Here is a 24,285-nt window from a genome sequence, read left to right on the forward strand (position 1 = left end):
TACAGACAGGAAATACTGTCAAGACCGGTTATAATGAAGTGAACGGGAATCGGAAATCACTTCGCTATATCTGCTATTTCATTATAGCTGACTTCGGTTATAACAAAGTGCAAAAGGAAATGGGAAATCATGATCGCTTTGCTGTCGCCACTTTTTTTTTACCACCGACCTTGTTTACCGGTCTTGACAGCAACTTGCGGTGTAGAATCAGTTTGTGCAGATTAATAATCGGACGGGCGTGCCCTGCTGCCACCTCATTTGGACGGCGTTAGAATTGCGCATAGTGCAACTGCTTGGCGCCTCTGGAAACAACTAATGACGTGCGTCTCCCCTTGCAGTGGACCAAGTTCAACGATTCGCCCACCAGCACAGTCTCCTCGCCCAGCATGAAGCCGGTGAATTTCGATTTCTCAACGGCCTCTGTCGAACAGGTTGCGTGCAGCTTCTGTGCTTCTTGTTGTTCTGGGGCCATTAACCACCGCGGCGGTTGGCAAGCAATGGAGACAGCAATCGAGCACTTGTCCGGGGCCAGCCGTCTTTTGGACGCGGCCACTGAATCAGAATGTGCATGAAAACTCTGCAGGCTGCTGCCCCCCTTCCGATTCTCTGTTCTCGTTGACTCGAACTGCGCCTGCACTTGCCTCGATCCCCAAGAAGGCTAACAAATTTTCCTTGGCGCATTGCTTTCTTCACGGTTTCCCCTCATTGTGTGTGTCAAACATGTTTGTTACCGTGAGTGTTTGTCATAGCCTAGCCGCTGCTCGACGTCTCGATTAACCAGTGAAAGTTTTGAGTCGTATGTGAAGCTGCTGTTGTTGCTGGAAAGTTTGCATACGACGGGTGGAGATAATTGTTCGGTAGCGGGTTTGGTGAAAGCGTAAATATATAATCTCGCTTACTAGATAGGCCGTGAGGGCAGTTCAAGTTGCATGACCTACTTGCGTGTGCTGCATGAGTGAGTTGCGTCTGACTCGTGTTAACCTTGCCGTAGGGACTGCGCTTTCCGAACTACTGCTCTGTTTGCATGTTTTCGTCGGTCCAATTGTCTCGCTTCGTTGCAGGACCCAAGAATTTTACATCCAGTAGCAAGACGCGTCTCGCCGGATGGTCACGCCATCCCTTACACCAGTGAACAAGAAAAGCCACCTATATCTGCAGGTGTGCCATTGCTTTAGTAGTCTGGAGCTCCTAGTTTTAGGTATAAAAGGCGGATTTTGCATTTGACTTTTGAGTGTGATTGACTGCGTTGCAACTGCCTTTGACTATTTTTACGACGAAAAGACGTACCTCTGTCCAGTAGTCCTGTAGCTTTTTTGATTCGCATATATTCCCTCTTTCTTTAAAGCATTATCTTTTCACTACAGGCTCGTATTGCAGAGAAGTAACCGCGTTCTCGGTTGCGGTTGCACTTCGGAAGACCCCCGGGGGGTCGAAATTAATCCTCAGACCTCCGCCGGGGCATGCCAGATGCCCTACGTTGGCTTGGCACGTGAAAGCCCCCAAATTCGATTCTGACCACAGGCTGAAAATAATTGTGACTATGTTATAATCACTCGTTTCTCGTAGATAGTGCACGGTTTTGGTCGCATTGACGCCGTGAGGTCACGACGTCTAGTGAGGTCACGAGGTCACGTTACGTAAGAGTCATGACGTCGCACGACACAGGAATGTCTGGCGACATCACACTCGCAGAATACGTGTCCAGCTCATTCACACTACATTCAGTGCACCTCCGAGTTTATCGGATACGGTCGAGACGTGCCTAAATTTTTGTAAGGCAGGGGGCGAGTTTCAAGATTGAGACATTCTTCGTTCACGTTCACTCTCTTTTCTCTGATCTCGTGACTACCAGATGCTTGCGGAGATTGCAAGGGAGGTGCCACGCAGAAGAACATTGTCAAGAGGTTGCCTGGTACGAGTGACCAATTGACTGATTCATTGGTTCCCAGCAACTGACTCCTGTCCTCTCTCCTCTGTTCCTTAGGCTCTTCTGCAACCTTGCCCATGGTTCCCCAACAGACTCTGGCATACGTTGTAACCACAGAGGTGTCCGGAGATGTCGCTGCAAAGTGAGTCAGTGATACCGACGTCCATTTTTTTTATATCTGCTCTGTACATCACGGAACACATGTAGCTTCAGTGCATGAAACCACGAGTGGCACTTGTAATGTCTGGGATATACAGCAAAGCCCCTATGTCACATAAATATTTGCCGGATGGAATTTAGTAATTTCGAAAGCCACGTAGTACTTGCTGCGAGAAATTAATATTTTGGCTGAAATAACTGCAAACTTTTGTGCCATAAAGCCTGCAAACATTATCGTCAAATAACCACAACTGCTCTCTTGCGAGTTTAGCCTGATGGTCCCTTTCGGAGGGGAGAAGGGCATATGCCGAGCACCTTTGCGTATTTGAAAATGTAGTCACTTGTACGAGGATTGCTCAAAAAGTAATGCCCGGCCTTCGTTTTCTTTTCATTCAAATTATACAAACTTTGCAGTGAATATTACTGCACCTTTCTTGCATACATGCTATTGTTTTTACGTAATCTCTGCTTAGTTTGTTTGTTTTATGCTGGCGTGAAACGGGCGTGGATGCCTTTCCTGTACCAGATCGTTTTTGGCTCACGCAGCCATGCTCTCGCCCCACAAACGATGCTATTGTTGTTCTCAAACTTTGTTTAGCACAGTGCATCCCTTAGCGGCCTGAAGAGATGAAAATTTTGCGGTGCCAAATCAGGCTTATAGGAGTGGTTGGGGGGAGTAAAATCGAACAACAGTTGACAATCGTCTCCAGAGTTTGAGGCTTTTGTAAAAACAAGCATTTTCAAACTCGAGGAAAAAAAAAAAAAAGAAGTCTCATTATTTTTGTTATGTCGCACGTGCCGATAATGTCAATAATTGGCACTGCAATTCCTTTGCTAACTAAAAGCTCTAGGGCCAACTGTTGACTTGCGACGTGCAAATTTGTGCGAGACAATTTATCAGCACGCTGCAAGATGTCTGGGTTAGGGGTGGTGGCAGGACGCTCCGACTACGACCATTCACGCAGCTTTGTCTCCCACCTTCTAATGCTTTAATTCTTTTCGCCCAGCATCCAACTGTGCGCCTACCGATTGTATAATTCCCATACACTGCATACACACGGTTATGAAAAATTTAAACGGCCGTGAATTGGCACACATGTATGCAGGAAACACCAATGCTGCATCTTGTACATTTTTATAATACAATCTTTATTTTTGGGGGAGAAAAGAAATGTGGAGCATTACTTTCTGAGCAACCCTTGTAACTGTGCGTACCACTTGTGACTCAGCTGTTTCCTTGTACATTAACAGAGCTTGTTTGTAGCTTTGGAGTGCTGTCCAAGACTGAAAGCTTTGATAGTTTGCCACTGGCGTATAGGTACTGTAGAGTGTGTTGAGTGCACCACCAGGCCTTTCAGAACTGAATGTTGTGTTGCACTTGATTGTCTTTGTGCAAACTAGGGACTTGAGGAGAAGGTAAGGGCAGCACGCTGTTCAGGGATCCATCTGGATATGTTTCTGTGCTCTAGGTGTATGTGGCATTTGGTAGCAGACTTATTTGTAGCCTAGTGTTTACTGCATTGGTAGAGACTTGCAAGTTTTGCTGACAATCTGTCTTCTAAGTTTTATTAATATATTGCTACTGATTACTTTCTACTTATTTGTTTTGATACCTGCTCACTAAGTGCATGCATCATTCTTGCTCATGCTCACTAAGTGCATGCGTCATGACCAAGCATCCCAGCATGCATTTATCTTTGTTTTTTTAATTTTTAGGCCTCATCAGTCTCGTCACTGAACCTTTTTCTTCTGCACCACATTGTGTTATTAGAATGTGTACATGTCGGCAGTATTTGTTTTGGGCACTCTAGTATGGTACTTTGGAACTGTATCATGTATCCAACTATGGTACACTCTTCGGCTATGTCGAGAACAATCTATTGATAATATATTGTAGCATCTCATCCAAAAGCTCCGTAAATGGCAATGTTAGCATTTTGTTTTGTCTTTCGGAAAGGATACAAAAATTTACACTACAGCATCAAAACTTTCTTTCCTTGCTATTTTTTCTTTTGCCAAGCTATGCTAGCTCTCGACTTCTGAAAATAATAGATGAAGCACATAATCTCAACAGGTTGGTTTGTTCATACTGAAGATGTGTGGTTCCTCAGCGGAGACTGAACCAAAGCCATTGTGCTGTAAACTAATACTGCTAGAATATAAGAAACTAAAATGAACAATGTCACTTGATTGAATTAAGGTCCCTGTTGCCTCTTATTTGTTTATACTACTTGAAGTTGGAGGGATCAACTACCTTGCCTTGTGATATGGCAGATAGGAGCAAAATATTACTAAAAACAATTGTGTCAAAATTAAAAGTTTTAAAATGAAGGGATATATTTGATCACTGGAGTTAAGACAACTTTTAATTTTAATCATTTTAGTCTGTCGGTTAACAAATAATAATGCCTTCGTGTTGAGCCGGCCTCAAGTACCGATCTCGGAGTGTTTACCCGAAAGAAAGGCAAAAATGGCGCACTATAAATTACATCTTAAAGAATGTGCCATTTTTATAGTATTTCCTTTCTGATGGAAACAACCAAAAGACTTTTTTGGACAGTCGCTTCTTGCACTCTAAGAAAGGAAGAGAAAACAAAACACACCGTTTCCCAGCAGGAGAGCTGTTGTGCCATCACCTTTTACACTTATGGGTGTAAGTAGAAATTTCTGTATTGTAATACTTAAAGTGAATCCATCTTTACCTGTGGCCTCATTATCTAAAATACACCCTGCTAAGAAAGGCCGTGTTTTTAATGTGAAAGCATTAACTGTCTCATGGAGCAAGCCGACGTCATCAGTTTTAAAACCACGCCAGACGGTTCTTAAATCCTTCTCCAAGTCAAGCCAGCTCCCACTCACCGGTTAGCCACGGCACCTTTTACGCCGCTTCGATCCTATTGGCTAGCACGCGTCGACCCGGATCCCATTCGTCGGACATGCAGCGCCATGGGGTGGCCAGTTGTTCAAACAGATGCGCAGCGTCAGTTTTAACAGCTGGCCACCTCATGGCGCTGCGTGTCCGTCAGCGCTAGAGTTCTTGTATAGGCTCCCTACGGGAGCCAGAGTTGCGCGTTCATCTTCATAGCGCTGTCTTTCCTGCACAGCATGTTGATCCTGCTCATCACATTACTGAATTCGGGGCCGCGCGTTCGAGGCGTGCGGCGTGCTCAAAAGTAGGGGAACGTACGCGGGGGCGCGTGCAATGTCTACTTTCCTGCATGGCACTTGATCCGGCTCCTCACGTGATCGGATCTCGGCGAATAGCGGCGCGGCAGCACGTGGAAAACAGACGCGCAACTCTGGCTCCTCTAGGGAGCCTATTAGCGGCGAGATGTTACAGTGGCGCCCTCGCTTGGTTCCCTCTCGTGACGTCAATACCTTGCAAACAACACGTTCGATGGTGTTTGTAATCAGCATGGTGGAACCTTGAAATCATAGCGCTCTGAAACCAACTTTGCCAACACAGTCAAAATTGAAGTTTATACATTCCTCTTATTTCCGTCGATGAGAAATCCTTTCTTGACGTCGTAGTCAGCATTCAGCCAATCGTGGTAGGCCGACCACAGCGACGCTTTCGATAGCGCATGTCGCCAATACAGGAACTCCAGTCAGCGCACCAACACGCGTGTTCCCCTTCTTGTTCCCCTTCTCCAGGGATTATTTTCGTCATTCTTGTCCAGCTTGCTTGCACCTTTGCATTATATTGCAATATAATAATAATGTACATGCTTTTGCATTCACAACTCCATTAGAAGTGCTTAGGTGTATTTGTTTTCTCTTCCTTTCTTAGAGTGCAAGAAGCAACTGTCCAAAAATGTCTTTTGGTTTTTGCTGTCAGAATTGCACATTCTTTAAGATGTAATTTATATTGCACTATGTTTGCCTCTCTTTCGAGTAAACACTCCTCGATACCAAAAAAAAAAGGGGGGGGGGGGCATTCTTTTTGCCAGCATTTTTTACTAAAAGAAATTGACAGGTTTGCACCAAGAACCACCTTTCTGCAAGGCTGACATTTGAGAAAAGCTTGGTTCTGAAAATGTTGAAAGACGAGGGATTTCAATATATTACACAAATAACTGGGTTCAAACGTTACGTTGCCACCGTGCCTGCGTGGAAAAAGCCATTTTGGCAATTCATTTGTATTTTTTAATTGCATTCTTGCTTGGTTTGTATCTCAATTTTGTTGCACCGTCGAATCGCATCCATCACTGGCCGTTTATACTTCGTCTCACTTTAACCCAGGCTGCAGCCAAGGCTAGGAGCGCTGGCTCTTTAAAACACGCCTCGGCTACACTAACACCCCTGCGGAGGGAGTGCCCACTGAGGTTACCCACTTTTGCTCATACAGTTGAACCTCGATTTAACAAAGTCGTCTTTTGAGCCGAAAATTTCGTTAAATCGCAAGTTTCATTAGACCGAGGTTTTGGTTTTTTAGCATTACAAGTGGTCTGCTAGACTCCCAAAACTCCTTAGTTGCCTCACATCTAGCAAGTGAGCCTTTACAAATAAGATTCCAGTACAAAATGTGGCGGTGATAGAAGAATGCAGTTCATCGACCTGCATTTTGTACGGTTATGGGAGCAGTGCCTAGCACCGTAGGAGAGCACGCAGTCGGAAAAGCAAAACGAAACCAATACACCACCGCGGAGCGGATCGTTCGTGACTGCCGACAGATGGCACCACGTGGGAAAACAAAACTTGTTACTATCATCATCATCGTTTTCAACTTTCTAGCGGCTGTAACTACCGACAGATCGTGCCAGGTATACGACCATCATCGGTTTTCAACAGAGCCGTCTCGTTCATTTATGTCTGCACGGTGCGAATGGCAGCTAACGTTACGTCGCCAAGAGTGAGATGCGACTCTCTCAGAAAGTCAATAAAGCGAACCGTCCATCAGCTGTTGTACACTGGTACGTTATGACTACTGTAATTCCGACTTGCAATTTAGACCTCGCTTGATCAGTTAACACATGACAAAAAAGGTTCACAAATGGGAAACTATCTATTTGGGGACCTCGGCACATCTGTTTAAGGTACAATCATGAAGTCGGTGAGTTTCGTTTGACGTTTAGTCGTCCAGAGCATTGGTGTCACATGGCGTTCGTATGTTGACAATGCCGCTAGCGCTTGTTCCTGTGATTGTGCGCCCGCATACGTCTGCAGAAGATCGATGGTGTCCATCACCTCTTTTGACGTAGGCATGTACGTTGGAGCCTCGGGCTCTTCATCGACCTCGTTTTCACGCATTCGTTTTTTTGTTACTCTCAATTATCGCCTCGTCGTCCATTTCTTCGGTTACAATAACACGTGCATCGCTAGATATATGGTAGTCCTGAAGAGTTAAGTTGCTGGGAACCGCACCTTGCTCGCAAAGCTGCTGCCAGGAGTCGGCGATGTGTGCGGATGGTCCCGTGGACTCCTCATTGCCGTCTTCATCGGTGCATTCAATTTCTTTGTCCGAAAAAACGCCGGTTTCTTTAATGCCAGCCTTTCTAGAACAGTTCGCAATAATGGCTTGGCTGGTAGAGTCCCACGATGCAGAGAGCATTTCCACGGCAATGAAGACATCAATGTTCGTGGCTCTGTTGAGGTGCATGTTCGATAAAAATTTTTGTATCATGCGCTTGCGATATGAGCACCTCACACTGTTGATTACGCCTTGATCCAGTGGTTGTATCAGCGACGTACAGTTAGCAGGAAAGAATTGCAATTCAATGTTCGGTAGCACTAGGTCCTGAACATGATGGGCCGAACAATTCTCTAAAAGTAGACAGATTTCCCTCTTTTGCTTCTGCATGTCCTCATTGAGCTCGGTTAGCCAGTCGCTTAATAAGGCGCGTGTCATCCATGCCTTGGTATTAGACACATACTTTTCGGGCACTCTCTTGCTGCCTTTGAAGCACTGTGGCTTGTCACTCGTCCCGATCACCAATGGAACCCGTTTGTCGCTTCCGTCCATATTTGCACATAGCAACACTGTCAGGCGTTGCTTGGACTGTTTACCGCCATGGCACTTTTCGTTTTTTAGTGCGAGGGTTCTGTTTTGCACCGGCTTAAAGAAAAAGGCAGTTTCATCGGCATTGTAGGTGTCGGCGACGTCGTAACGTGCCAAAATATCCAATATGCGATCACATGGCCAGTCAGCAGCTCCGATTGCGTCAACTGCAGCAGACTCGCCACTCACTACCTTTCCGACGGTGCTGTGCCGATCTTTAAATCGTTGCAGCCACCCACTGCTGGCTTTGAAGTCATTGCATCCAAGTATGCATGCAAAGTCCCGGGCTTTTCGTTGAAGCAGCTCTCTGCTCAAAGGCACGTTCTTAGCCCGCATGTCGGTAAACCAAGTAAACAGGGCCTTTTAGACGTCGACGTACGCAGCAGTCTTCAGGTTCTTTTTTGCTGTACTTGAACCACTGGCACTTACTGTGGCTATGATGCTATCTTTTAATTTCAAGATCGTGGAAAGTGAACTCTGCGAAATACCATACTTCTCGGCAACCGTCTTTTTCTTTTTGCCATTCGTCACTTCGGTGATTATTTTCGTCTTGATGTCGAGAGCTAGAACTTTCCTTTTGTGCGGAAGGCCACTCATTGTTCCAGAAGGAAGCCCACAACCACTCGATGCACGAAACAATATTTGTTGTTCATTAGGCGTAGGTGCACGTAATGGCGGACTTTTTTCCCACGAGAGGCAGAGGCTCTCGTCATCATCTTCACCACCAGCACCGGTGTGTGCTTTTTTTTATTTTGTGAAAAAGATAATGTCTGCACATTTTTATGTTAGTTTTCGAAGATAAAGTTTGTTGCCGATAATTTTTTTTCTCGCGGAAGCCGTGCAAATGCGATTTCCAAGGGCTTCGTTAAATCGAAACTGCGGCGCATAAGTACTTTGCTAAATTGAGAAATAAAATGCACTGTCTTCAATGAATGCAAAATAGGGAGACATAAAAAAATTCGTTAAATCGAGATTTTCGTTAGATCAGGGTTCGTTAGATTAAGGTTCAACGGTAGCTAGGATTTCTAGTTTTTGCCAAATACCGAGAAACCTCAGAAAACTAACCCTCGAGCGAGTTTTCTCAAAATGAAGGAAAACCGAAAGACTCTGAATTAGAGTTGCCCTTTGAGGGAAAAACCCAGGCTTTGCAAAAAGAAAATCTCTACCTACAGCTTTATTCTGCGTTTACCCGAAACACGGTCCGAGTGAACCATCTGTGAGGTTACTTCTTTCGCTCTTGTATCTTTCTCTTATGGAACTGGGTTGGGTATCTCTAATGTGTAATGCCTGTTAAAGACCCCAGGCTAGCGGCGGTACTGCACTGGATAAATTTCTTGTCCACTGTGGAGACACCATGCTCCCATGTGCCCTACCTGGTGTCTAAACATACACACAGCCAAATTTAGCAGGTCGTTTTTCAAGCATTTGGGTCACACGTATCCTGCTGCTCGAGGAATCCCATGCCCGTGTCCCATTCTCTTATTATTGTGAGCCCCGATAAACGCCGATTTCATGGTCCGACGCCGAAAGACACTGAACCTGCTAGAGAAAATAAACCTCTAAGGAGCACCCTCGAATTTGAACGAACCTCGAAAACCCAGAACCCCAATTACAGCCTTCGCTGTAGTCCGTGCTAAGGCGAGACAAAGCATGGACTGACTTTCGTTCCTTCCCCGGGGGCGTCTCTGCGCAGCCGTGCGCACGAAGGAGCAAGGGTGGGGCACCGCCTGAGCCGTGGTTCTGTTGGCAGCTCGTTTTCAGGAGCAGTGACCGGAGCCCCGACCCTGGCCGGGTCCCAGGGGCAGCTGTCCCTCCCCCAGGGGCCCAAGAAGGAGCCTCCTCCTCCCCCACCTCCCAGGCCCAAGCGCAACCACGCTAGGAGCTCCTCCCTCGACCTCAACCGGCTCGGTGAGGCAACACTCTTGGCCGACGCCGGAGCCACCGAATGCGCTATGCTTAAAGAGGCGATGCAACAATTTTAACTTCGAAAGAATGTGCAGTTTTCAGTTTTTACATTGTTTATCTTACAAAAAGGAACAAAGAAACCGCCTCATTATTTTGAAATATTGTGATTCCGTCGAGTAACAGCAAAGCAAAAAACGAGAATATTTCGCGATTTGCAGCTGCGGGGGGGCGGCCATGGGAACTAATGTGTGATGCATTCCTGGGGACATTGTAATTAGTTCGCAAGATTTGCCATTATGCACTCAATATAATGCTACATTTTATAAATATTGTTTGAATATTTATAAAAAAAAGTCGACAGGAATATATTTATATATATTCCTGTAAACTGCGCAAACTTTTTTTTTACATTTTTTTTGTTTTACATGAGCACGTGAGCTCACGAGCACGAGCACCAGCAAGATCGATGTGAGCACGGACGCCGGACGGACAAGGCTAGACCCTAAGGAGCTTCACCCCTAAAAAACTATTCCTCCCTTGAGCCTCACCCCGTTGTGCTAATACGTCAGTCGAACTTCATTACGGAAAGGCAAGCTCGTTGCTCTCCCCCACTCCAGCTCGGACCAACCTTCAAGGTCGCCACGTGAATAGCAAGCAGAGGCTGTGCGCACTGGAGGCTCTGAAGGAGAACCTAACCGGATTTTCCTCATCCCCGTTGCGCGTCGCTTCACATGGGACTCTGAACACGGTGGAAAGTTAACAGTGCTTTGGAGGCGCCCAAAGCATTAATTGTTTGACTTTTTTTTTTCTAAAGGACTAACGTGCATAGTCAAAACTGGTCACCAGTTGTTTAATCCAGATGTGACAGGGAACAACTACTACAATTATTTGATTGAGGTCCAAACATTGTTGCATGGCCCCTTCCTTTAAAGGGCAGCTCTGCTTCATTTTTGTCTTTGAAAAAAGAATGCAGTCCTCTTCAGTATCAAATAGGGAGACAACACGTCAAATTTTATGACGTAGTTCTGTCTAAATGTTTCTTAAACGGTTCGGCAAACTTTGCAACTCGCCAAGTTGCCGGAATCGGCTGACTCGAGCAGGCGAATTGAGGCGCAACCAACAACGCAGTCAAGGCTACGGCGGGGGCATAGCCAACATTGAGCTAAATGTCATCACCATTGCTCCCTTTTTCTTGTTTTTACTTCTCCGGGAAAGTGTAACGGGCGACATCAGCAATGCTTCCTTTCTGTGCTCGACGGTGGCCACATGATTGGCGTAATGCGCCAGTGCAGCGCGCTTCTTGGGAGCCGTCCAGCTGCCCCGCCATGGTCCTGCCGTTATCGCCATCTCCCGCATCACAAGTGCCGTCGTCGTCTTACCGTTTGTGATTATTGTCTCTCGGAGCTTCGTCCACATCACGGACAGCACGTGCGCAGACTTATGCCACAGTTGTGCATACATCGTTGAATATAGACACCAAAACATGGTGAAGAGTGCAGTGTAGTCGACAGTTGCGCCTGACACACGCTTGACCCAATCCCGCTTGTCGTTGCATAGAGGATCGTGTGACATCTCGTACCACGTGATAGCCATGTTCTTGGCGGCCCAAGGCCAATGTTGCTGGATGGAGCCGAAGTTTCTGTTTCGATTTCTGCTCGTGTTTAAAATTAGATTTAAAAATATATATACCATTTTTCGCTAAACAAATGACACAGTGTCTTTTACTAAGGCTTTTAGGGGCAAAGCTCCTTAGGGTGTAGCTTTGTTCGTCCTGCGTCCGTGCTCACATCGATTGCCATCCCATCTGTCTTCTTAAAAAAAAGAAAAAAATGTTTGCGCAGTCAACAGGATTCGAACCTGTGCGAGGAGACCCCAATGGATTTCTAGTCCATTGCCTTAACCACTCGGCCACGACTGCGGGACAAGTAGGGGGCTCTGAGACGTGGTAGTAACTCAAGAGCTGGGGATGTCATGGATGAAACGTTGCATGTATCCGCTCGACGTCTATACAGGAGTATAGACGTCGATATATACACATCTGACTATGCAGTCAAATGTGTATATAATCGCGTTAAACGTTGCATGCATTGCCTCAACGTTTATAGACGAGAGAGCGCTGCGGTCAAATGCTCAAATGTGTATATAACCACGTTCCATACCACACATTCTATTTCTGACATGGTAAAAACTAACGTCATCAGCACCACCAGAGCTTCGCCCCAATCAACACCATTCACCACGTGGAGATGCGGTCATTTTTTTTTTAATGTGAAATCACTCACTATCTTGAAATCCTTGGAATTGAGCAGAGTTGCTGGTTCACATGTTTGCGTCTGACTGTGCAGAGTCCATTGTGTAACATCTTGTAACCACGTAACACGGTGGAATGCTGGCGTCTTCCGTCTAATAGACGTGGGACATTTCCAACCTGCATTTAACCAGACTGGAGGTTTTGCGAGACCAAATCCGCACACTTTTTTTTAAAAACAGTCGCCGATCACGTGTCGAAATAATTTCGAGCTCACGTTCAAAGAATTATGCTAAAAAAACTATTGAAATATATGCACGGGTAGAGTCGCATTCGGGACTCCCCAATTGAGCACGCCAATGTGCCAGCCTGGTACGAGAGATTGCAGCACGCTCGGCATTGCCAAACATAAATGCGTGAACCTGCCATTATTGGGTGTTGTAACTCCGTTCCTCGATTTTATTTTGGGTGCCGCCATTTTGGGGCTTCGTGCCGGGCAGGCGAGACTGGCGTTCGTGACAGTGCGAGCCTCAGGTACAGTGACAGTAAGCTCAAGCGACATTGTTTTGCTTTGATGCTGACTGTGCGACGCTTTTGATGGTTGCCAGTCCTTGTTGAACCAACATGCGGTAGGGATGGGGTGCAGTTACACCGACATGCCTGCGGGGATTGGAGGTGGAACAGCTCAAGAGATGGATCCTACTCCTTCTAGCTTGTTGGTGACTGTCACTTTGAAAATGGCTGTGGAGCAGAGTGAAAAACGCACCTTGACCCCGTGGCAATCTCTTCCTGCGCTCTAGGGAAGTCAAACCCCCAGAACCTCGGAGCACCGCCCGCAGTTCCTCCGAGGGTGTCACCTGGAAATGTTAGTACTATGTTCTCAACTTGCCTGTTACGTGGTGTTTAGTGCGAGAAAATTCATGCAAAAAAAACTTTTGCCGTTCAAACTATTTATTTTATTTTCGGGAAGGTTCAGGTATTTGTTCAGTGTAGGCACTGCATTTAGGGATAATTAACGAAAAAGGTGTGCCCACCATGCAGGTAAAATCAAAGAGGAGTTTCATCTTTACTCATAAAGTGAGGTGCAGCTTCAGCACATGTGATAGCACATGTCATTGCAGCACTCTTTTTTACCGTAATAGCAGCTACGGAAGTTGAGAAACTCTCTGCTTCAACTAAAACTGCACATGCATGCTCCCACTGTCAGATTGAAAAGCGTGAAACAACCATTGTATTTCAGTCTATACCCGCTTTACTCCAACTGCATATCCTTCTTTTCATCGAGCATGTGTAGGAGGTTTGCAATCCAAATGGACAATTTCATGTATGTGCAGCCTACTCTTAAATTAGAAAGCAGTTGTACACATAGGCTACAAGCAAAACATGTCTCGATCATATCTGATGAACCGTGAGTCTAGACTCGCAGAATGTGGTGGGAATGAGCTGGGTACATGCTATGCGTGAAGTCTTGAGGTCCCGTGACACTGTGAGGTGAAGCGACTTGATGTCAAGTTTGGGTGTCGTGACACCTCGACGTCAAGGTCATATAACCAATATAGTCCCTATGGGGCTTTATTTCTTAATGTATGACCTGGTCCTGCGTGTCGGCCGAGCGTAACACGTCGCTCCTCCTACGAATTACAGCCCTATAGCACATTCAGTGTCAAGGCACTCACAGACCTAATTTACTCATACTTGAATTCGGGCTTAGGAGGTAGCTGGAGGAGATTCCTCGGAGGCTGTAAGTATTTCTGCGATCACATTTGCTGAGCAACGGGAACAAGTCGGCGTACGTGCCCGGGAATGGGGGGGTGGAGCGTTTTAATGGGGGGTGCTCACTTCCAGGTATCCAAGAGCATCACCGGCGACGTGCCGTCGGGAATGGACTTCGCCGACTTCGACCATTTTGCGGAATCTCGCAGCGACGTTGCCGCCGGCCCACCGTCGCAACATCAGTTTCAAGTGAGGTCGCGATTGTAAATGCGATCCAGTGCGTGGATTTTTAGTCTCAGTTAAATTGTCATGTGCGAGGAGGGGACAAGCGTGCTTGTCCCCTTCGGAGTGCAAGCAAAGGCTTGCACTGCAGAGCCCAGGGGTCCTGGGTTCAGTCCCCACCCCCCACTATTTCAATCTGGATGAGCTTTGTGCTGGCATGTGGCTGTACATCCCTAATAGGTGATACACCTTAAAGGGGCCCTCCGGAGCTTTCTGCGATCGTCTGTTTATGCTGTTATATTGCGTAGTAGGTGCAAGTTAATATGTATACAAAGTTTTAGAATACAAAACCGTTTATTAAGCAGATGGCAGTAGAAATATATCGGGACTATTTTCTCTTGGAAGACAATCCCCCATTCCCTGCCCATCGCTAAAACTTGACCAATGGAAATGCTGCATCTCGCGGTGAATGCGAACGTTATTATTGCAACACTTTCTAAGCTTGTTGTAAATTAGAGTTTGAGAAAAGAAAATAGAAAATAAAGAAAAACACCATAAAAAAAAAAAAAATACGCATGCAGGAGGGAATTTTTTTGTTGTATTTTTTTGCATGTTTATGACTACAACTTACATTGTTTTAGACAACAACAAAAATACAACCTTTTGGGTGTCACTTAGCATTTTAATGTAATTTTCGTGCAAGGAAAGTGACCATAATTTATTCTGACAAAAACCAGGTTGACGTACAAGGTGAATACACGTGCCGGCCAACAAACAAGAAGCCGGCGGGAAGAACCATGATGAAAACATAACATTTATTTTAGTTGCTTTAATTCGAACGAAATCCTTTGTTTTATTGCCCTTATTGCTGATTTCGTCAATCACAATTTTTTTTATAATTCAATCCCCAAAGCCTGTGTTGCCGAAAGTAATCCCTGGATAAGGGGAACAAGAGGGACAAAGGACAAACGCAAATCTCCAAACACAGCTAGGTGACTGGTGCGCGACCAAAAAAATTTGCCTGGCCCGGGTGTCGAACCTGGGACCTCTCCATTTCCAGTGGAACGCTCTACCAAGTGAGCTAACTAGGGGTTAGTAGACGTCAGTAGAGCAAACAGGTTTTATCAGCTACTGCCAGTCTAACACCAACAATGGTGAAAGGCTTGCATTTTAAGGTTATGATTATAATGCAATTAAATGCAAAGGTGCAAGCGAGCGGGACAAGAATGACAACGCGCACCAGTCACCTAGCTGTGTTTGGAGATTTGTGTTTTTCCTTTATCCCTCTTGTTTCCCTTCTTCAGGGATTACTTTTGTCATTCTTGTCCAACTCGCTTGCACCTTTGCATTTAATTGCATTATAATCATAGCCTGTGTTGTTGTTTCTTATTCTAGTCAATCCAGCTTAGTCACGAGCAGAATTTCTGAATATTTTCATCCGTGGTATTGTTGTATAGAGTAGTTTTGTATTTTGCTAACTTGACTGAAAGAATTGATTATGTTTGGTAAACAGCGACTTGAAACATGTGCATTTCCTTCCGATTAAAAGTGTAATCAGCAAAGGTTGTGCTCTACTTCACACAATGCCATTGTTTCTTGAAATGGTTTTGTTTTGGGGACGTGCAATATACAATTTGGTTTGATAAATAGACACATTGTTTTGCTTCCAAGAGGCTCGAGCTGTGCTTCTTTTGTCGGCCATACAGGGAGCCAACCCGCTACCAGAACAGTCTCCTTGTTTCTAAGTTTTCTGGCCTCTCTCTCGATGTGTGTTCAGCTGGTTCCATCCACAGGCATGACTCAACTTGCTCAGCTCCATCCCTTCATTAGTTCTCAATTGCTGTCATTCACATAAATTACAATTATGACCGTTATGGGCTGAACTATTTCGAAACTAAGGGTATTTCTGAAAATGATTGGGGGACATCCCGGGAAGATACTTTTTCGTCGTGCTAGTTTTAGTGTTTGGAAAATCACGTGTGCTTATTAGTCCTTTTTTCATGGGTGACCAGCTCCAAAATTTACTTCTATTGCTACAAAACTCTACCTTTGCAGCTGCCGAGCTGCTCAAAAGCAGAACTTTTACTGCTCCAAAGATGCTCCAGAGTGGCACTTTTGCTGCTCCTAGACCTGCTACAAAAGGCTGAAGCCTGCTTCCATCCCTGCCTTTGACGTTCTCGGGAGTACCCATGGTGCCCATGGTGAAAGAAAAATGCGTAAAAAGATGTTAATTATACGTGGATCAGAAATATTCCCAAGCCACCCATAGAGGACGCCAGTGTGGCCTCTCGTCGCAAGAAGTCTTAAGCAGTTGCTGCGCATTTTTTCACGCTCAAGTGCAAATCTACACACCAGACTTTAGACTGTCGAGACCACGGTCATAACAGTTCCATGGATGTTAAATGCTGCAAATAATGTCCAGTAGCAAGCTCTACCTACTTTACTAATTGTTTACATACTAAAGTGGTATTCAACTATTTTTATAATTGCACAACCTTAGCTATTTCGTACATATTTCAGAGGGATTGAAAATGTAGACACCATCATTTTAACAATCCAGATGTACACTGGAAGGGTCTCCTAGACAAAAGAGCTCCTAAAAGCAGCTTGATGGGGTCTGGGAGCCTGTCAGGCTCACTACTTCTAGATAGTTGCATACTCCTTCTCACTAGAGAGGTTTTGTGTTGATCCTGACAGTTGTGGTTCATTCTTTGTTTTCCAGCCTGGAGCATTTGAAGTGTATAAAAAGCCAACCTCGGCCGAAGAACGTGAGAACTTGATTGTTTGTTTCACTACTGTTTCTGTATTCCAGTCACACTATAATTAGTGCCTGGCTGATATTGAGAACTGCAGAGATTCCCAATTTTAAACTTGCTCATTTCTTTTGCAGTTGCAGCGTCTCCCTTTTTATCGGAGTCGAGCTACTCTGACGACGAGGTAGGAATCTTTTCTTGCAGCCTCGCTGGTTGGAGTGCGCCTGAAAACTAACACCACCGCCATTTTCTGGAATTCCTATGACTATACCAGTAAAAAAAAATAAAAAATCTTGCGACCACTTCCTACCCTGCCCGGAAAGGCATCCCAGCTGGCGCCGTGACTGATTTATTTCCATGTAACCGGCAACAGATCAACATTTAGTAGACACCTGTGCTGTGGTGTTAAGGTTAGGGGCGGTGTACACTGCGCAGCCCAGTTCGTGCAAACATGACATCAGCTTTTTCTTTTAGATTTTACACTAAGCTCATTGAAGTGCAAAAATGTGCAGCTCCAATATGCAATGGGTGGACGAATGATGTAGATAGCTAAACTCTCCAGTCGGGCGGCATCTGACGCCACCTAGCAGTGGGTGGTGCAGCCAGCACAATTGCGTATGGCTTCGACCAGTTTTATTTATCGGTTGCGAATATGATTTAAAAGCAAATGAACTGCGTTTTTCATACATGGACCTCTGTGCAGCATGTTTGGACCATGAAAGTGACTTATCAAAAAGTTTGAACTAACAAGGTGTCAAAAAATTAGCTTTCATTCTATTAGTTTTAATGACAGCCTTTCGATGCTGAGGGGAAAACAAGAAAATCTGGTGATTGCCTGTTTGTGCTAACCTTTTTGTACTTTGTATGGGCAGTTGTACTGTGTGAGTGGTAGTCAGAATGAAGTAGTGCTGCGTTATCCATAACCTCCGTAGTGTAAGACGTATCATGCTATTTCGGCTTGCTTTACATGGTGAAAGCTAGAATAGCACTGCAATACTTGATTCGAAACACCACTTGCGACACTGTCCAGTTATTCTGACACAGTGCTCACTTTTTCGCATGCAGGAGTCTAGTCCAGCTCCGACAGATGACAGTGCAATGTTGCTAGTCGACCAGACAGACGGAAGTGCCGAGAAAAAGAAGCACCGCACCGCTCCCCTAGCCATGGCGGCCACCGAAATGAAGTGAGTTGAAGGGTCTGACCGATGCTATCTGATCAAAGGCAGGAACTGTTCCATCTGTAGTTCTCGCACCTGTTTTTCTGGAAGGCAGAAAGCCAGTAGCTTTTATCTGTGTGCTTTTGACACGGCCACTGGATCACTGAGCTTGTGCTTCTCGTATGGTCTGGTGCAAGGCAGATGTTGCTAGTGAAGCTTGTGGGAGGAGCTGTACGAACATCCTCACTATAGGAAGTTACAGGTCAAGAAGGTAGCAGAAAATGCCCCTCAAAGGGATTCATATATACTTCCGCACCCAATAGCGTCCCATCGTTTCTGTGACGTCGCGGCCAACGCAGGGGGAGGGTCTTGCCTTCTTGTAAATATTTGCCTTATCTTTCGACTTTGACCTTAGCGTTCTGGAAGCCACGAGAGGGAGATTAGAGTTTTCCCCCTCCGATGAAAACAAATACGACTTTCAGGGGTTAGGTTCCCCCTCCTATGGACAGAAAGGCTACTTTCAGGGGCTCGGTTCCCTCTCCGATAAATACAAAGGTCTCTTTCTTATAAAGTGGGGGTTGGAGACAAGTTGGGTATCACTCTGTGGCCATTATTTATCCATTGAAGCGGAACAAGGGGCGTTTCCAGTGAACTGTTCTTTAGACTGCGGATTTGAAACCGGTGCATCACGCTTGTGGGAGGAGCTTCTCTTACCTTGTTGACTTGTAATCGAATATAGAAACGAGAAGGATGATGTTCGTTGTTTAAACTTGCCAATTTTATGGTGTCACTATCTACTCATCATGCCAGTGTCATGGAATATTGTGACCTTTAAGTAAATGTCATTACAATGTAATGTTGTCATTCATACGTAACGGGATAAAATATTTTTTTGTGTGTTCAGAGATACCTGAATTGTTTGTCAGGGAGCACGTGACCTTAGTAAGATGGGATAAGAGGCTACAGACACTCGTTGCACGCAAACACTGCATTTAGACCATACAGCGAGCAGAGAAAATGTTGAAATGGTTACCGTTACATGATTCTTGCAGAAGATTTATTGCATTTCGAGGTACCAATATAAAATCGTAGTTGAATAGCGCATGCCTGTAGATGCACAGTTTCCACAATATAATGCAGTTGCCATATTCAGGCTGAGGCATGTTTGCATATGTACACAAGCATGAACTAGCTTTGTTCTTCAGCATAAACCAACATCACTACCTGGATGCCCAGGCGGCATCGTTAACTTTTGAGCACTAGCTGTCCTGCAGCATCAACCTGAATGCTTTCCAGAGTTTTTAGTTGTCGCAGTTACAACGCTCAGTTTACCGAACAAAGTATGTCGGCGAGCCAAACTCTCTACGACGGTGAAAGTATGGTGTACGTTTTAGACCGGTGTGTTTAGCATCCCGTACCCCTACCGCATCAAAAATGGTCCCGAAGTGGTGACAGATTACACCACCAGATGCAGCGTGTCGTGCCGCGGGATGTCGTGATCCTGGTAACCAACCATAGAAGTCCCGCAAAAAAAAAAAAAAAAGAAGACTTAAGTATTGCTGTTGTCACAGCGGCATGACACTTCTAACGACATCATCAAGTGGAAATCGAGAGACCACATTTGAAGACACGATAAACACCAGACAGACGCGCGCTTCCGGCACCGCATGGAGGCAGGAAGCTTCTGGAAGCATCGTGTCGCCTACGGGAACTTCCTACCTCCATGGGGCACCGTAGTGAAAGGACGCTCGTCCAGGCCGGGAATGGAATGCGGGATGTGCATCTCCACCGCAGGACCATTCCGAACGAAAAATGGGAGCTGCACCAGGCAGTGCGGGCTCACCGAGAGCGCAACAACATGCTGGTGCTGCTCAACAGCGAGCTGAACCAGGAGCTGATGGAGGCCACCGAAGAGCGCCTCTCCCTCGAGATACAGCTAGAGAACCTCAAGCCGTTCTCCTGCTGATGGACGCCAGTCTAGAACCGTTGCCGTTGTTGCTGCTGCTGCTGCCAGTGGACGGGCAGTTTCGGCTCTTTCCTTATTTTTTTTATTTTTGCTTTTCTCTCCATCCTCAAAATTTGCCGAGTCCCGTTTGGAATCTGTTTCGTGTCGAGCGGCATGAGGTGCAAAGTCAAATTTGGGCGAGCCTCGGTCCGGCGGGCGTATATTTAAATGGAACGAAGAAATAAAGGCTCCGTTGCTCCGGTTTGCAATGTTTTTCTTTAATGTTCAGATCTGTTCACTAAGGCTAATGCTTTTTTCTAACATTTTTTCTAGCATGGCTCAGAGGTCGGCTTTTTTAGAGCTGCGATTAATGAGGCTTTATTCTGTCGATTTTTAGAAATGTGCCAGTTTTGAACATAGATTGTGGGTTAAGTGTGAGGTCTTTTTTGTTTTGTTTTTGTTGGCCAACTTTCTCAGATTGGTCTGTCATTGCTGACATTAAATTAAGCTGGCTCCAAGCCTATGTTCATGCAATCGTAACAGTCGGGTTTATTTGAGAAAGTTAAAGTTCCTGACTTTTTCAGCCTTGGTCTGAATGTCTTCTGTTGTCCCTTTGATTGGCGGGACAAATGTGAAAAATGTCACCTTTTTATGTTGTGGTAAGTGTGCTCAAAGTGAAGTAAAAGAATGCTGCATCATTTGTTACCTCAATAGCACATAGGGGGCAGGAGCTTCTTTTCAGTCTGCTGTGGGGACCGTGAGCGGCACAGTGCCATTGTATACCATCTGCATGCACCTATTTGTGATTATGATGCATTGGATGGATTTGCTGTTTGGCTTTGTTTACAAGTTTGCGTTCGTAAGTCGTAATAGACTAGTTGATCACTTGGGAGTTTGACATGCAAAAACCAGCTTTGCGTAGGCTTGTTTTTTTTTTTACCTCAGAGACATAATGCCAGTCTGTCTGTATGAAGTATATATATTGTCCGTTATGGCATAAGTTGCTAAGCAAGAAACGGTCTTCATTTCTACCAGAGGTTGTATACATACCATGTGTCTTGCAGATATATCAATGGTGGCAGGTATTGCAAATGCTTTGGGTTTTTTTTTTAATGTTATTTGGAGATTACACATCGCAGGCACCTTTTCCATCCACAAACCAGTCATGAGATTATTTTGTTTAATATAGTTGAATTGGATCATTTCTTACATATCTTCCTAACTGAAAAAGCATTTTTCTGGCTCTTTAAACTCCCTCTCACATTGTGCCCAGCACATGGGGCTGTAACTCCGGAGAAGGATTTTTTTTTGTGTGTGAACGCTTGTGCAAGGAAAACATTTCCTAAAGCTATGTGCCTGTGGAGTGTTGCAGGGACGTAGTGTAAAAGCTTTTAAGCTAGAGTGATTGAAGGGCTGTGGGCAAGAATCTTTAAATTGTGAAAATTAAAGTTAGTCTGTGATTTCGGTTTATCTAGTTAAGGTAAAGCTGTTGTGGAAATGTAAGGCATATCTAAGGGTAAACATGCGGAATTTAAGGGAGCTTCTGAAATGGTGCACAACATGGCTCAAGCACTTGGAAAAGAGAAGCATATCTCATTCATGGCTTTTGCTGTTATGGAATGGTTCAGCTCTTAGTGGGACTTCTCAACCATTAGTTAAGAAACATCTTTGATCCCCCATTAAGTGGGCATAATAATTAATGTGGCTTACAATATCCTGAGTGTAACAGCGTTTGAAGCAACTGTTTCATGGTCCTGTGGTGACCCTCTGTGGTTTCTTTGGGGGATGTTGGATCTATGCGGCTGATCCTTCTATCTTATGAAAGCTATAAACGTCAACATGAAACATAAGTTCTTTTTGCTATAGCAATATGCTCACTGTTGAGGGAGATTAATGCACATAAAAATCCTGTAGCCATTGAGAAAAGGAGAGTTAGCTTGGTTATCCTATGCTTCTGCACGATTACATTCAGACATTGAAAGGAAACGGCTTAAAAATTTTACGATACATTGAATGAGTAATGTAAATCTTGTATAAAGGTGGTTTTAAAGCTTTGCTGAAAATGTATTTTACAGTGTTGGGTATGCCACTCATTCTTGAGCATGCTATTTTTGCCTTGTTCTGATTCTAACATACACAAAAGTATATCAACTGTTTCACCTTGCAGTAGTACTGGAACCAAATCTACAGGCATGCACGTCTCGTTCTGGTAGGCGTTTCCACTCGAGCAGCCGAGGTGCGCTTTAAACCTAGGTGGTCGCACTGCAGTTTTAATTCCACTAGTACTGCCAGAAGATTGAAACAAGAATACACGAGTTCAAGCAGAACATCTGGCCGCCTCTGTGTGTGCTCATGTGAGCAAGCACATGTGATTGCAAGCCTGCCAAGGTTAGTTTCATGTGGATGCAGCTTGGGCTTGCACGTTTGGGGCACCAGCCGAGATGACATGCTTGCAATTGTTCATAAAGGTTTCCTTGTGTTTGTATCATCTGCTTTCAAGGAATGAAACTAATCCATATATTGAGTGGTATAAAACTGAATAGATGTTTTGTTTCTTTTTCATAATAGTCGAACCATGCTGTCGCTTTCATTCAGAAAATAATGCAGCATTTATGCCATTTGTAGTTATTACTTTTGTTTCTGTAAGGAGTTTCATAATGGGGCGCCTTCGAATTCATAATTAGTTCTGCTTGAATCACGCTGGATAGAGAAATAACAAGGAACCTGAAGCTGTTCATCAGATAGCTAAAGGTCCAATGTCGAACTAACTTTTCTTGAGAAAGGTTTTCTAGAAGTTTTGCCCACAGCCCTTGTGACTAGATTCCACAGAAATGCCAAACATGTTCTTGATTTTGGAACTCGCCACTGTACTGTGAAGTTCCGATGATGTGCAATGCGCTTGTTGCAGGCATTAGCAGCTCGTTGTGTAAGTTTGGCAGTTTGTTTTTGTCTGCTTTGCGCGTTTGTTTTTCTTTGGTTGGAATGTATTTTTGAACAAGTGTTTTGCACAAGTTTTGAAGAGGACTGTTCTCAGAAAAATATATTGACAGAGGTCTTTTCTGACACAATTTCTAAACATTGCTTCAGGATTTAATTTTGGTTCATAAAGAACAATATAATGCCATCTGGAAAGAGTGCTGGCAAGGTTCAGTCAGCTATTTTGAATGTCTCGGAGAAAACAGAGGAGCTATTTTCTTTCTTAGGCCCGACTTGCACTTGGAGGCTGTCATCTGACCATGCTGATATAAGCTGTTAGTATTTTAATGGCAGTAGGAGAATGTTGCTGCCTAAAACGGTTCAGCTCTTTTTCTACATGTTTCTTTTACCTCCATTTCTATTTCAGAATTAACATTTGTCTGAGACTTGTTCAACTGTTGTGTTACTATTTTTTGTGTCTAACTAAGAAAACTGAAACAATATGGACACGGATAAGCACCTCCGTACCTTATTGCTGGAACGCGAAGGATGCAGCCGAGTTGAGTGGCATCTTCATATACACCTCAATATGCGCTTACCATTCTCTGATGAGAGTAGTGATATGTACATATTAGACATGTAAAAAAAAAAATGAAAATGCAGAAGCTGTACAAAGGCTCGAATATATATAGCATATATGCAATACGCCTGTGTGCATATATGGTGTATGACGGTATATATGTATAAATATTTTGACTTACATGAGGCACTAAAGTGGTGCCTTGTTGTTGTCATATCCACGGCAGCTTGTTAACCGATGGCCCTTTGAAAGAGAGAAAGATGTGTTTTGAGGCGTTATTTAGGAGTATATTTTGATAGGATTGGATGTTTCAGGGTCCACTTTAATGTAGTCAAGGCGTCGAGCACCAGAAGTTTGCTCTTAGTTGGTTGCCACAGTTGGTTCTTGAATCTGTGTTTGTGTAAAACTTGTAGCTTTTCTTTTTTTCTTCAATCTTGTTTCATTGTTGAGGAATTGTGTGCTTGTTGTGAGCGTGGCTGAAAGATTTGTATAGGCGTTGGTCGACTTGTTGGTGTGCAGAGGACAATAAACGAGCCTGAAAGTATGTTGTTTCCTTGCACACATGCTGACTGCGTTGTGTTGGTGGCACAGTAGACCGCTACGCACAGCAGGCACGTTTAGCACTGATCTCACCTAACTGTAGTGGAGTGGTTACGTTGTTTCGATTAAGAGGATGCTGAAGTTAATTTTTAAGTTATGGTTTGGGTAGAAATCCAAACATCACTTGCCAGGCATGTTTTAACGTGCTCCCTGTCGGAGGCT

The 24,285-nt window shown here is 44.7% G+C and overlaps 1 protein-coding gene across 2 annotated transcripts in view; it reads left to right on the top strand.

The window, feature by feature from the left end:
• The window catches only part of LOC8023759 (ralBP1-associated Eps domain-containing protein 1), a 74,165-nt gene extending 50,098 nt beyond the window's left edge, over positions 1 to 24,067 (top strand). The window contains exons 11-21 of one of the 2 annotated variants that reach the window (XM_029984088.3): positions 339 to 431; positions 1,062 to 1,158; positions 1,853 to 1,912; positions 1,985 to 2,069; positions 9,835 to 9,992; positions 13,038 to 13,102; positions 14,083 to 14,199; positions 16,895 to 16,940; positions 17,063 to 17,109; positions 17,991 to 18,109; positions 19,877 to 24,067. In XM_029984088.3, the coding sequence (XP_029839948.2) occupies positions 339 to 431; positions 1,062 to 1,158; positions 1,853 to 1,912; positions 1,985 to 2,069; positions 9,835 to 9,992; positions 13,038 to 13,102; positions 14,083 to 14,199; positions 16,895 to 16,940; positions 17,063 to 17,109; positions 17,991 to 18,109; positions 19,877 to 20,048 (1,059 nt within the window). In that variant the 3' untranslated portion in view covers positions 20,049 to 24,067. The remainder of the gene's footprint in view (positions 1 to 338; positions 432 to 1,061; positions 1,159 to 1,852; positions 1,913 to 1,984; positions 2,070 to 9,834; positions 9,993 to 13,037; positions 13,103 to 14,082; positions 14,200 to 16,894; positions 16,941 to 17,062; positions 17,110 to 17,990; positions 18,110 to 19,876) is intronic. The other variant, XM_029984089.3, reaches the window with a different exon arrangement.
• Positions 24,068 to 24,285: the final 218 nt, after the last annotated feature.

The sequence above is a fragment of the Ixodes scapularis genome, unplaced genomic scaffold (assembly GCF_016920785.2).
Source record: "Ixodes scapularis isolate PalLabHiFi unplaced genomic scaffold, ASM1692078v2 PGA_scaffold2__306_contigs__length_199485367, whole genome shotgun sequence".
In the NCBI taxonomy this organism is placed as follows: Eukaryota; Metazoa; Arthropoda; class Arachnida; order Ixodida; family Ixodidae; genus Ixodes; species Ixodes scapularis.